Source organism: Echinops telfairi, unplaced genomic scaffold (assembly GCF_000313985.2).
Source record: "Echinops telfairi isolate 266 unplaced genomic scaffold, ASM31398v2 ScPeMD7_443;HRSCAF=831, whole genome shotgun sequence".
In the NCBI taxonomy this organism is placed as follows: Eukaryota; Metazoa; Chordata; class Mammalia; order Afrosoricida; family Tenrecidae; genus Echinops; species Echinops telfairi.
In genome coordinates, this window is record NW_022104341.1 from 415,540 (window position 1) to 428,233 (window position 12,694).

A 12,694-nucleotide genomic window follows, 5' to 3' on the forward strand; every position below is an offset into this window, starting at 1 on the left:
AAAAAAAAAAGATTTACAGCCTCGCAAACCCTGTAGGGTGGTTCTACTTGATCCTAGGGGTGCTGGGGGTGGAATCAACTTGATGGCAACAGGTAATGCAATTCCTAGCAAACGGTAAGCAATCAATAAATGGTAGCTATCATTTATGATATTAGCTAGTTTTGCTTTACCTTTTTCAAAAAAATCATTTATGCACTAAGCTAACCATCAAATATTTGTTTAACACCTCCTATTTGCTAGGGCCTAGGTACTGGGGATACAGCTGGTTCTCTCCCTTCACAGGGTGTTCAGACAGCATGTGGCTCTGAACTTCATAGTTCAGAGTTACAAAAACAGAAACTTGATTCTTAAACCACAGTTTGCAAACTGAGCCCACAGACATGTTGCTTTGGTTTGCATTGTTTTTGATTTTTTTTAAAAAAGGATAATTACAAATTTTGTTGCCAGTGTTTAAAAATCATTTTCACATAGAAATCTCTTGCGACTTTTTCTTGAGGAATCGGAAGGACTGCCAACAGCTGACCTGCATTCCTAATTGGCAGCATTTGGCGGAAGCCAAGTAAGGAGAGGCCTGGCTTCCAGGGCATGTGACCAATGAAGTCACATGAGACCCCCGCCCCCCTCTCAGAAGGGCTGTGCCTGGAGTTTAATACTCCGTAATCCCAATCTCAGGATTCTTAATTTAACATTTGAATTCAAGTTTTGTAAGTGAAGCCCAGTTGGACAACGGGACATGTGTGCTGGGGTTTTAAAGCCTCAGTTCTCATGTGGTCCCAACTCCTGCTCCCAGTCCTTTGACTAACCTTTCCTCTGCCCTCTGATGTCCTGAGCCCAACCAGCCTCCTCCTACCCTCTCTAGTCAGTGACCCCTGCCACCCTTTGGCTCCTCCAGGGGCCTGGGTGTGGTCATGGGAAGGAGCTGGATCTGGCGAGTCTAGGCAGGACAAGGCTGTGACCTACTCTGGCCTTGGCAGGGGTGGGGTGGGTAGAGCAAACTCCTCTACCAACCCCCAACCCAGAGAATGAAGCCTTCCAATGTGGAAGTTCCAGCCCCTTGGGAGTTGCCCAGCTGCTGTGGGTTGGTGTGGCAGGCCTGTGGAAGGAGAGATGGCTGACTCAATTCTCCTAGCCCCAGTCAGGTTCTAGGGTGTCACAAAGCTGGCTGGATGGAAAAGCATGCTGCCCGGCTGCATGTGCACCACACTCTGGGACACCTGGGCATCTGTGAGGGCTCCAAGTGCCCTCTTGCCTAAGGGAATGCATCATTTAAGTAACACACAGAAGCCTGATGACGGGTGGAGAGGAAGACTACAGAAGAAAGGATGAAGTTTTCTGTTTTCATTTTTATTTTCTATATAATGGCACTTTAAAAAGCAGATCCCCACATTTTCATTTTGAATGTGTGTGTGTGTCTGTGTGTATATAATGTGGAGGAGACTCCACATTACTGTTGGGCCACTTTGCTCATTCACCTGCCAATTTTGGACTGGGTTTCTGGCCCCGAGCTGTATGGTTTGTTTGGTCAAGTGCTCTGGGGAAGCACAGCTTCAGTGCAGCCCCGCTGTAGCCAGATCTCAGAGGCATGGCCTGCATGGGTCCACCAAGAAAGTACAAGGTCCTGAAAACAGCCCTGCAGTGGATCCTGCAGGCTTCTTTGCTCATAAAGTCCCTCCATGTCTGTGGAAAGCATAATGTCACTGCACTGTGAGGTCAAACAGTACCATAGAGTCTAAAGTAATTAATAATCTTGAATGATCACATTTCCCAATCGAGAGACACTTACTATATTTCCCTCCTTCATTTTGGAGAGTGGACTTGTGAGGTTGAATCTGTTTCCAGAACAGCTTAAATTAATGAGCTCAGAACCAGATAAGGACCCAGCTGACTCTGGCAGTGACTGGGGAGGTCACTAAGCAAATTCCTTAGCATCTTCATGCCTCAGACACCCATACCTTAGGGAGCACAGAGCTGGCTGCGGTGGAAAACCAGGAATATAAAAGGAAAAGAATATGATAAAGCAATTTTTTCTGCCCATTTTGTTTAAGATCCTGATATGACCCAGAATGGCTGCGTGTTTATTTTGGAAGCTGTGTTAAAGAATGGATCCTCTTTATTAGTCAGCATATTGAAGGCAGTGTGATAAGTAGATTTATTCTCTTCTTGTTTTTAAGTGAGGGCAGATTTGATTCATTTCTAAATGACTTTCAATTTAATTACCTGTAAACTACCTTTTAAAGCACAATATCAGATGTCTACAAATGAGTGTTTCATGCTAAAATATTACAGGAAGTCACAAACTAGTAGTTAGGGAGCAAAGATTATATGCTACAAAAATGATTATACATGGAGTGGATTCTAAAAAACAATTTATGTTTTCTAGATCACATTCATCTTCCATTCAAAACGTTTTTTGGATTGGTAAGAGAATGTCTCAGGCTGACCCAGTTTTTGCTATCAGTGTACAGTAGAATGGACATGGATTTACTCTTTGTGCTGTGATTCATGGGGATGTTAGGTTTCCAATAGTGTGCAAATTTCAGATGAAGATTTTGCCTCTAGTTAAGGAACTATTTCTAGTCACCTCTCATCAGCCAGATTGTAGGTGCTCCATGGTACCATTTACCATCGGTAAATATAGGCTTCTTTATTCTCAGTGCCTCTGCACTGACTACTGGCCCTGGCTTTCCTATTCTATTAAGCAGTTTCAAGCCATGCTGAGATGGCTGCTTGGGCCTATCAGAGACCACTGTTCCTGAGATCAAGCTGTTTGGTCTTCCTAATACCCACTGAAATAGGACCGGAAGCACCCATCATATTTTCTTTTTCAGGGTGATCATGGTTTTAAGCAATCCAAGGATACCGAAGAGAGGCTTAAAGTTATCCCAAAATTTTGTTTTCCTGATTCAAAGGATTGGATGCCAACCTCAGAACTCAAGAGGTAAGTGGGCTACTATATATTAACTTATGTATATTAACTATATATTAACTTCTGTGTGTTGGAACTGCAAGTGTAAGGTCAGAATATTTGAGAAGTAGGGAGAGCCAGTAGAGAATCCCAAGAGAACACTGTGGCAGGTCAAGGATGCAGTGGGATGAAAGGAAGAAACAGATTTAGAACACTTCCTACGTGAGGCTCAAAAAGAGAAAAAAGAAAAACAGAATAATTCCAGTGTCTGAAGAAAAGCAAGTTTGAGAATCTCTTCAGTTTCTCAGTTCTGCAGGAAAAAGAAGTCCACTTTCTATACAATCAGACCTGTTCCTGAGTGGACAGAAAAGAAACAAAAAATTTTGGTACTTTGGAACTTTACCTGGGAGCAGTGGTAAAACAGAACCATGTCTGCAGTTTTTGTTTCTTCTTCAAGTTTATTTAAGGAGTCACAGCCCAGATGCTGTGGTTTCCTGTAGAACTTGTTCAAAGGGAGGCTCCAGTTTAGGCATAGGGGGAGGAAAGGAGGCTTGGCTTGACCTATTAATAAGGGGAAGTGGTTTAAAAACCCCCCACTGCCTCCTCCATAGTATTTAAGGGGAATTACTATTTTAATTAGTAAACCCCATCCCCTCTGAATTTCCAATTGCCCTTGGAAATAGCCAACTGCTTTGCTTCAAATTGAGGATTCTATGTAAGGCTGAAGAGCTTGATGATGGGAACCTTATAACATGCTGATGACCTCCTGGATAACTCCCTTGACTGTTGCCTAAGTGGCTCTGCCCCTCAGCATCCAGACGCAGCTGCTATCTCATAACCAGTTTAACGAGATTGCCTCACTCAGCTCTTCGCCATCAATCCTGATGCATTTCCATTGTCTAGCCTCAGAAGTAGCTGCTTTCACACAGTCTGGATGATCTGTGGTTGACTTTGGTCCCTAACAAGCTCTATATGTTTGTTCTAGGATATTTGGACAATGCAGAAGAGTGAAAAGTAGAAACTAGAAAGTACTGGTGCAAAAATGCAAGGAGGGGGCAGCACCTGACCTCAAATGTTAACAGTGTGGAGGAGGAGAATCACCATGGGCAGTAGCCCAAGGCTGATTCCTGTGGGACCAAGGTCAGACGTGCCTCCACCTTCCAAGCTTTTTTTAAGAAAACCAACAACAACCAGTTTGACACTAACCATCTCCCTCTTACAACACTCTAATCTATCGAGTTCAGTAAGTCTTTTCAGTGGCCACTGTGTTACTCTGGGTTCTCGAGAGGAGCAAACCCAGTGACCCGACTCCCCCAAAATGGAATGTCCCTCCAAAGCTATGTACTTAATTTTTTTTTTTACTAAACAACCTTATCACCTTCAAGGTACTCTCCATTTACACGTACTACATTTGTCACATCTGAGATTCCATTCTTGGAAACATTTTTCAAACTCATCTGGTTGGATGGTTGACACCACGTCCCTCCCTCATTTTTTTCTTCACCTCTTCTAAGTCATCAAATCACTGTCCTTTCATGCCCCTCTCCATTTGCAGTAACAAAAAGAAGTCCCACAAAGTGAGGTCAGGTGTGTGGGGCAAGAGAGCCATGCTGTTTTGTGTCAAAAACTGGCACACTGAGATGGCTGCATGAAGAGGTACACTGTCATGGTGGGAAAACCAGTCCCCTGTCTAGCACGAATCACACCTTTTTTTTTGGTGGCACACTGTTGTACAAGCTTTTCAGAACCCCTAAATAGAAAGCTTGATTAACAGTCTGACCTGGTGGAACACACTCCAAATGCACTATTCCCCTCACATCAAAAAAAAATGAGCGCCCTCTTAATCTCTTATTTCACTTGATAAGCTTTTTGGGGGTGAGGTGATGATGGTGTCTTCCACTGGCTTGATTGATGTTTGGTTTCGGGGTCTTAAGAATGGCACCACGTCTTGTCACCAGTAGTGACCTTGGGGAAAAAGTCTGGGTTGCTTTGGAGCTGTTCTTTCAAAGCATGGCATGTTTCCACTTGACGTTCTTTTTCCTGGTCAGTCAGAACTCATAACACAAGTTTCTCTTTCACAAATCTTCCATTAAAATTCGCTGAACCAAGCTCCAAGATAGTCCAGATAACTTCCCCATCTCATCAATGGTCAGTCATTGGTCGTTAAGCACAAATGCACAAATTGTGTTGACATTTTCGTCTGTTTGGGAAGTTGATGGACGTCCAGAATGAGGTTGTCTTCAATCAACATTTCACTTTTTTTGAAATGAGAAAACCACTCATACACTTGAGTTTTCCCCCTACATCTGTCCTTGGAAGCTTTGTTCAACATCACAGCCACACACTCTTCTCTTAAATTGGTCATCACAAGAAAACAAGGTTCAAGTGAAACTGTTTTTACAAAAAATTTCACTGTAACCAAAGAGAACCTTCCCAAGGGATGCCACTGGGTGCACTAACTTAGTGTGAGTTGCTCAATGCTTGCATAGTGGGAAAAATGTGTACCATGATAGCCCCATCCAACCGACTTTTTTCAGGGTTTTTTTGGGGGGGTTCCCCCTTGTATATAGAAATAAATTTATATAAAGAAAATGGCTCACACAGTTGTAGAAATGGGTGAGTTAGTCCGGTTCAAGCCCATGGGTCAGAAGTTAAGCTGAAGGCTTCTCCTGACTCAAGTAGCTGTTGGGGCTGGTGAACCAGGAAATGGTAGGAGGAAAGGAAGAAACTGATTTAGAACACTTCCTATGTGAGGCTAAAAAAAAGAAAAAGAAAAACAATAATTTAAGTATCTGACAGAAAGCAAGTTTGAGAATTTCAAACAAAGCAGGAAGAACACGGGATGCAGTCGAATGAATCCAAGGTCAGTGATCCACTGATGGAATCAGCAGGCAATATGGCAGAAAGTCAGTGAACCAGATGCAGAATCCAGACCTGCTAAAAGCAACAATGCATCCCATAGAATCTGCTTTTAAAGGAGCAGGCCACACGCCATGTGAGATTTCCTTCCAGTTGCATCAGGGCTGTGACCTGACTACCGGAGTCCAACTCCACCACAACTGCTGGCTGCTCATGGAGTTGATTATGTTCCGTTAAATCACAAAACCTAACTATCAGAGCCACACAGAACTCAGAAAATATTCACAGTTAAGGGGTTTATTAAGGAACTAACCAGTCACAACTCAGGATCAAGAATTCCTCGGGAGAAAGTTCTTCAGTCAATATAGTATGTTCAGAAGAAAATTCTTCAATCTGTTGCCTCCTCCCAGTCATGCCCACAGTCACATCTCTCTCTGGCCTTTGACCTTTCAGCTGTTAGCCTCAGCTGTGCTGCAAAGCTCTTTCAGTTCTGCCAGTTGTGTACCTAGAGGCACCATACTCCATTAGTAATCTGCCTCCCAGAGATGCTCAGCTTTGACCTCGTGGGCTGGCAAACCCATCACTCTGCCAACAAGCCTCCTGCTCAAAAGCACTCAGCTTTCTTGCTCTGTTGGTCAGGAAGCCACCACTCTATCTCCTGGCTCTACTGCCTCTACTGCAGCTGCTTCCTGGCTACTGCTTCTCACCCATCTCATGCTGCCTCTGGTGCCATAACTCTCTCCTGGATTGAGGTGGCTCAGTGCAATGTCATGTGGTCAAAGAGTGAAAGATTGTGGCCATACTAAGTAATTAACAGCACTACACAGAAAGAATAATCATCACTATTTTGGCATACTGGTTTTGAATATTTCTAGCAATTATAGGTAAAGTGTTAGATTTCTTTCATTATTGAATTTGTTTCTCAGGCACTTTGTACATCTTTTCTTTATTATCTATGCATTCCTTTTACCCATATTTTTAATGAAGACTTGATGTTTTTCCTATTGATTTTATATTTTAAGGACATAATCCTATTCCATGTGTCCGCTCCAAACAAAATCATATAAGAATTTGGAAGGGGACAATGGCTTATTTAAAACCTTGAGAGTGACCCATATGTTTAACTATATTGAACATTCAGGTACAGCAGTAGCTCTCAACCTGTGGGTCACGACCCCTTTGGAGGTTTAATGACCCTTTCACGGGTCACCTAAGACCATTGGAAAACACATATTTCCAAACCAAACACCACTCCTCTATCCGTCTCCAGGTGGGTCCACCCACATGCAGTACCAGCATGATGACATCATCACGCCAACCCCATCACATACACCCAGTACAAATACAGGTTTATGTGACAGGGTTGGCACCATAATGTACTTATGTGGACCAGTCACATATGAGTAGAGAGCAGCTGTAGAAGGCAGTATTGGAGGTAAAACGACACTTCATGAATTAAAAATACTGGGTAAATGTAAAATCATCAACTATTGCAAAAATATAAATAAATCTATACCATGGGAACTTAATCTGGATGCTGACTGGTCTTTTTATATTCAGCTGTGGTTGATGTGAATACTGCCCCTTTGTCACAGTAACCAGTATGTAAAAAAAGCAACAGAATGGTAAATCATAGGACATTTTAATGAACTGTATTAACTGAACTATATCATGTATCATCTTTTGTATTATTAAAGCTATTGTTATATATTATTTTCATTAGCAAACCATTCCATGACAATAGATTATGTAGAGAAGAACGTTAAAAAAGAAAATATAGTGAGGATTTTTTATAGTATGGCTCTACCTCAATAATTACAGCAAGAATTGAGAAATCACAATGTGTTATATGTTGTGAAGTTCTATCAGCCAAATCTATGAAGCCAAACAAACTAAAATGCCATTTTGATAGCAAGCATCCAAGCTTTGCCGGCAAGGATACCAACTATTTTAGAAGTGTATTAGTCTAGGTACTTTGGAGAAACAAATCCACGGCGACTCATGTATAAGAGAGAGTTTTATGCAAAGAAAATGTGCATCACGAAAACATCCCAACCCAATGCTGCCCAAGCCCACAAGTCCAACATTAACCCATGAACCCAACACCAGTCCACAAAGTCCTCCACCTCACAAAACAGAGGCAATAATGCCGACTGCAGGAGGAAAGCTGAGTCACTGAACAAATAAGCATCTCAGCACTGGCAAGGGTCTCCACACGGCTGCTCCAGCACCCAGGGCTGCATCGGGATAGATCCATGGGGCTTCTCCTTGGGGATGTCTTGGAGGAAGTCAATCTTGCAAGCTGAAGCAGGGAACTGCTAAGGCAGCTGCACCCGGTGCAACCATCACAAAACAAGAGACCCGAGAACTAGAAAGGCGAGGCTTCACCACCCATTTGTCCCTCCGCCTTTCAACCAGACCTACATGTGATTATCGGCCAGGCTGGCACAGAAGCAAAGCTGATGGACTCAAGAAAGCCAGACTTGACACTGGTGGGAAATATCACAAACAAAACATAGCAGCCATTGAAGCTTCATATTTGGTGGCACTCAGAATCACCAGAGCTATGAAACCACACACCATTGCTGAGGATCTACTGTTGCCAGCGGCCAAAGACATTGTTAAATTATGATTGGAGACGAATTTGTTATGAAATTGAGTGCAATTTCCTTATCTAAGGACACTGTCCGCAGAAGAATAGATGACGTATCTGCTGATATTCTTGATCAGATAATCCAGGAAATTAAATCTGCTCCACTTCCAATATTTAGCATCTAGCTTGATGAATCTACAGACATTGTAAACTGTTCACAGTTACTGGTTTACGTGAGGGGTATAATGATGGCAACTTTAAAGATGAGTTTCTTTTTTGCAAACCTCTTGAAATGACAACTACTGTACATGATGTATTTGACACAGTTGGTTCATTTCTGAAAGAGCATAAGATCTCTTGGGAAAAGGTTTGTGGTGTTTGCAAGATGGTGCTCCAGCTATGCTAGGATGTCGATCTGGATTTCAATGTTTGGTACTGAATCAGTCACCAAAAGTTATCAGAACTCATTGTAGGATTCATCGGCAAATATTCGCAACGAAGACACTGCCACAAGAGTTACAGGAAGTAATGAAAAGCGTCATAAGTTCTGTCAATTTTGTGAAGGCGAGCATTTTAAACCGTCGACTGTTTTCGCAACTGTGCACCAAATTGGATGCACCAAATCATGCTCTGCTGTTTCACACTGAGTGAGATGGTTGTCGAGAGGAAAAGTTTTGGGTTTTTTTTTTAAATCATTTTATTGGGAGCTCGCACAACTCTTATCACAGTCCATCCATCCATCCATTGTCTCAAGTACATTTGTACATACGTTGCCATCATCGTTTTCAAAGCATTTTCTTCCTACTCAAGCCCTTGGTATAAACTCCTCATTTCCTCCCTCCCTCCTCCTTCCTTCCTCCCTCATGAACCCTTGATAATTTACAAATTATTATTTTTTCATGTTTTTCACTGTCCGATGTCTCCCCTCACCCCTTTGTCTATTGTCCATTCCCCTGGGAGGGGGTTATAGGTAGGTCATTTTCCCCCCTTTGTTCCCCCATCTTCCCCTTACCCTCCTGGTATGGCTACTCTCAATATTGGTCCCGAGGAGTTTATCTGTCCTGGATTCCCTGTGTTTCCAGCTCTTATCTGTACCCATGTACATATTCTGATCTAGCCAGATTTATAAGGTAGAGTTAGGGTCATGATAGTGGGGGTGGGGTGGGGGAAGCATTAAAGAACCAGAGGAAAGCTGTATGTTTCATCAGTGCTGCACTACACTCTTACTGGCCTGTCTTCTCCCCACAACCCTTCTGTAGCGGGATGTCCAATTGCTTACAGATTGGCTTTGGGCCTCCACGCCACACTCCCCTGCCTCATTCACATTATGATTTTTTTGCTCTGGGTCTTTGATGCCTGATACCTGATCCCATCGACACCTCATGATCACACAGGCTGGTGTGCTTCTTCCATGTGGGCTTTGTTGCTTCTGAGCTAGATGGCTGCTTGTTTGCCTTCAAGCCTTTAAGACCCTAGACACTATATCTTTTGATAGCCAGGCACCATCAGCTTTCTTCACCACATTTGCTTATTCACCCGTTTTGTCTTCAGCCATCGTGTTGGGAAGGTGAGCATCTCAGAGTGAAGAGGAAAAGTTTTAAAACGTGTTTTTGAGCTTTGTGATGAACTCAAAACATTTTTCAATCGGAAAGCAAGACCTCAGTTCAAAGCACTTTTCGGCGATAAAAGTGAACTGCCGAAAATAGCTTACTTGGTTGACAACTTTGCCATCTTGAATGAGTTAAATCTATCACTGCAAGGACCAAATGCAACATGCCTCGATTTGTCTGAAAAGATCCGATAATTCCAAATGAAACTTCAGTTTTGGCAAAAAAAGTTGCATGAAAATAAAATTTACATGCTGCCTTCCTTCTCTGCTTTCTTTGAGGAACATGACATTGAACCAGACAAAAGGATTATGATGATCATTTCTGTGAAAGAACACTTGCACATGCTTGCAGAAAAAATTCTTCGTACTTTCCAAATCTATGTGACACCCCATTTGCACTTGCCAGAAGCCCATTAACAGTCAAAGTTGAAGATGTTCCTGAGACGGCACAAGAGGAGTTCATTGAACTTATTAACAGTGATGTAGTGAGAACTGATTTCTCTACAATGCTAGTTACAAAATTCTGGATCAAGTGTTTGCAATCATATCCTGTTCTGTCTGAGGCTGTGTTTCGTCTTCTTCCATTTCCAGCAACATATCTTTGTGAAACAGGGTTTTCCAGCTTGTTGGTTATCAAGTCTAAATGCAGAAGTAGTCTTGTGGAAGATTAATCTTCGTTGTGCTCTTTGCAAAGACTTCCCCGAGAATTTCTGATCTGGTGAGAAAGAAGCTATCTCTACCTTCATATTAATGTTGGCTTTTTACACATAATGTTGCAAAATGTAACACTGTAGTTTACTGTTGTTATATTAACCCATGTTAACCCATGCTACACCATGCTTCAGTGTGGGGGGAGGTGAGATGCGCAGGCATTCCGCCCCCCTGAGGGCAATCAGTTGCCAAACTGCACTGGGCCTGCTCCCTGCTGCTGGAGACAATGGACTACTTCTCTATGAAGCTTGGGGCCATTAGCTTGGTTCCTGTAGGAGGGGTTTGCACCCAACTGATAATGGTTCCTATGGAGACCCAGAGACCACCCTCTCATTGCTGGGTACCCTATAGTGTAACCCCTCCCTGTGACGTATGTCTCTACCTGTAATTAGTGGGCTGGCATGCCCCCAAAAGGTATATAGGCATGGGTCAGCAATATAGGCGCAGGGGGCTCGGACCGCGCGGACTCAGACCTCTCTGACTCTTTCTCCCCCCTCTCCTCTCCAGTCCTCTCTCACTTGTTCCCTTACCCTCCTTCCCTTCCCCCTCTCTCCATGTGGACCACCAAGCTGGGCTGAGGTGAGCAATGGTACCATGTAACATGCCTGACTGTATTATTGTATTATCTCTCATGCTCTCGATGACGTTAATATAATATTATATATCTCAACCATACAATTGTGCATTACCGAACCCTGAAGTAGTATTACTGAATCCGAGTAGTAGTAATAGGAGTATTAGCGGTGGGGGCTGGCCCCCACCTCCTTCAGAGTCACTTTTTATTTAATACTACACTTCAGGGCAAAATTTCATTTATTTGTATTTAGAAAAAAATATTTCACAATATATAATTACATATTGTTTTGGCGATTAATTATGTTCAATTTTATGCTTTAATTATGTTCAATTTCTAACAATGAAAATGCATCCTGCATATCAGATATTTGCATTACTATTCATAACAGTACCAAAATTACAGTTATGTAGTAACAATGAAAATAATTTTATGGTTAGGGGTCACCACCACATCAGGAACTGTATTAAAGGGTCTTGGCATTTGGAAAGTTGAGAACCACTGAGTTATCAGAAAACAGACCTAATTAACAGCTAGATTGAATAATTAAGGGAGATAGTGGAGTCAACAGCTCATCTGATACCTAATCTCTCACTCCAGTTGAGGCAAGATATTCCTAAAATGATTCTAACAAAAATTTTAAGTCCCCTCATGTTAATTCTCTCTCTTATATCATGAAATAACTACTGCTGGGCCCCAATTTTCGATTTTTTGTTTCCATGAAGACTGTCATAAATGGTCTCAAAATAACTTCTTTTTTTTTTTTTCACAGTGAAACTTTCTCCTTCGTCTTGACTGGTGAAGATGGGAGCCGGTGGTTTGGATACTGTAAGAAGCTCTTGGTAAGAACCAGATATGGGTTGTCAAGGAATAGTAGGGTCAGAATAAACTCTCCCCTCAAAATTCAAATTCACTGACATCCAATTGCTTTTGACTCATAGTGACCCTTTAGGACAGAGTAAAATTGGCCTTGTGGGTTTCTGAGACTGTAAACCTTTATGGAAATAGAAAGCTTCTTTTTTCTCCTACAGAGTGGCTGGTGGTTTTGAACTGCTAACCTTGCAGTTAGCAGCCCATCGTGTAACTCACTACACCACCAGAGTCAGACTAGTAACTTTAACAACAGTATCGCTAGATGAGTTTGAGGACAATTTATTGATCTGTGTATTAAAGTAGCGATGTTAATTACAAACATAGTAAGGTGGGATTTAGCCTTAGAATGCTTTTAAATCTGAGGCTCTGACTTTATTGCTATATATATATATATATATACACACACATACATAACGAAAGAAACGGCTGATGTGGTGGCTAGCTCTCAGTCTGGGTAGATGTGAGGAAAAGTCAAAGGAGCCGCTCCAGGGAGTTCTGAGTTACTCCTGTTGAGGCTTTCTTCTTGCCTGGACGCCTACCCTCTTCCACTAACCCTGGAACAGGAAGTCT

The 12,694-nt window shown here is 42.4% G+C and overlaps 1 protein-coding gene across 2 annotated transcripts in view; it reads left to right on the plus strand.

Moving 5' to 3' along the window:
• DENND2C (DENN domain containing 2C) overlaps positions 1–12,694 on the plus strand; it is a 101,364-nt gene that overhangs the window by 70,429 nt on the left and 18,241 nt on the right. For both annotated transcript variants that reach the window (XM_004699156.2, XM_045292132.1), the window contains exons 9-10: positions 2,829–2,938; positions 12,024–12,093. In XM_004699156.2, coding sequence (XP_004699213.2) covers positions 2,829–2,938; positions 12,024–12,093 — 180 coding nt within the window. The remainder of the gene's footprint in view (positions 1–2,828; positions 2,939–12,023; positions 12,094–12,694) is intronic.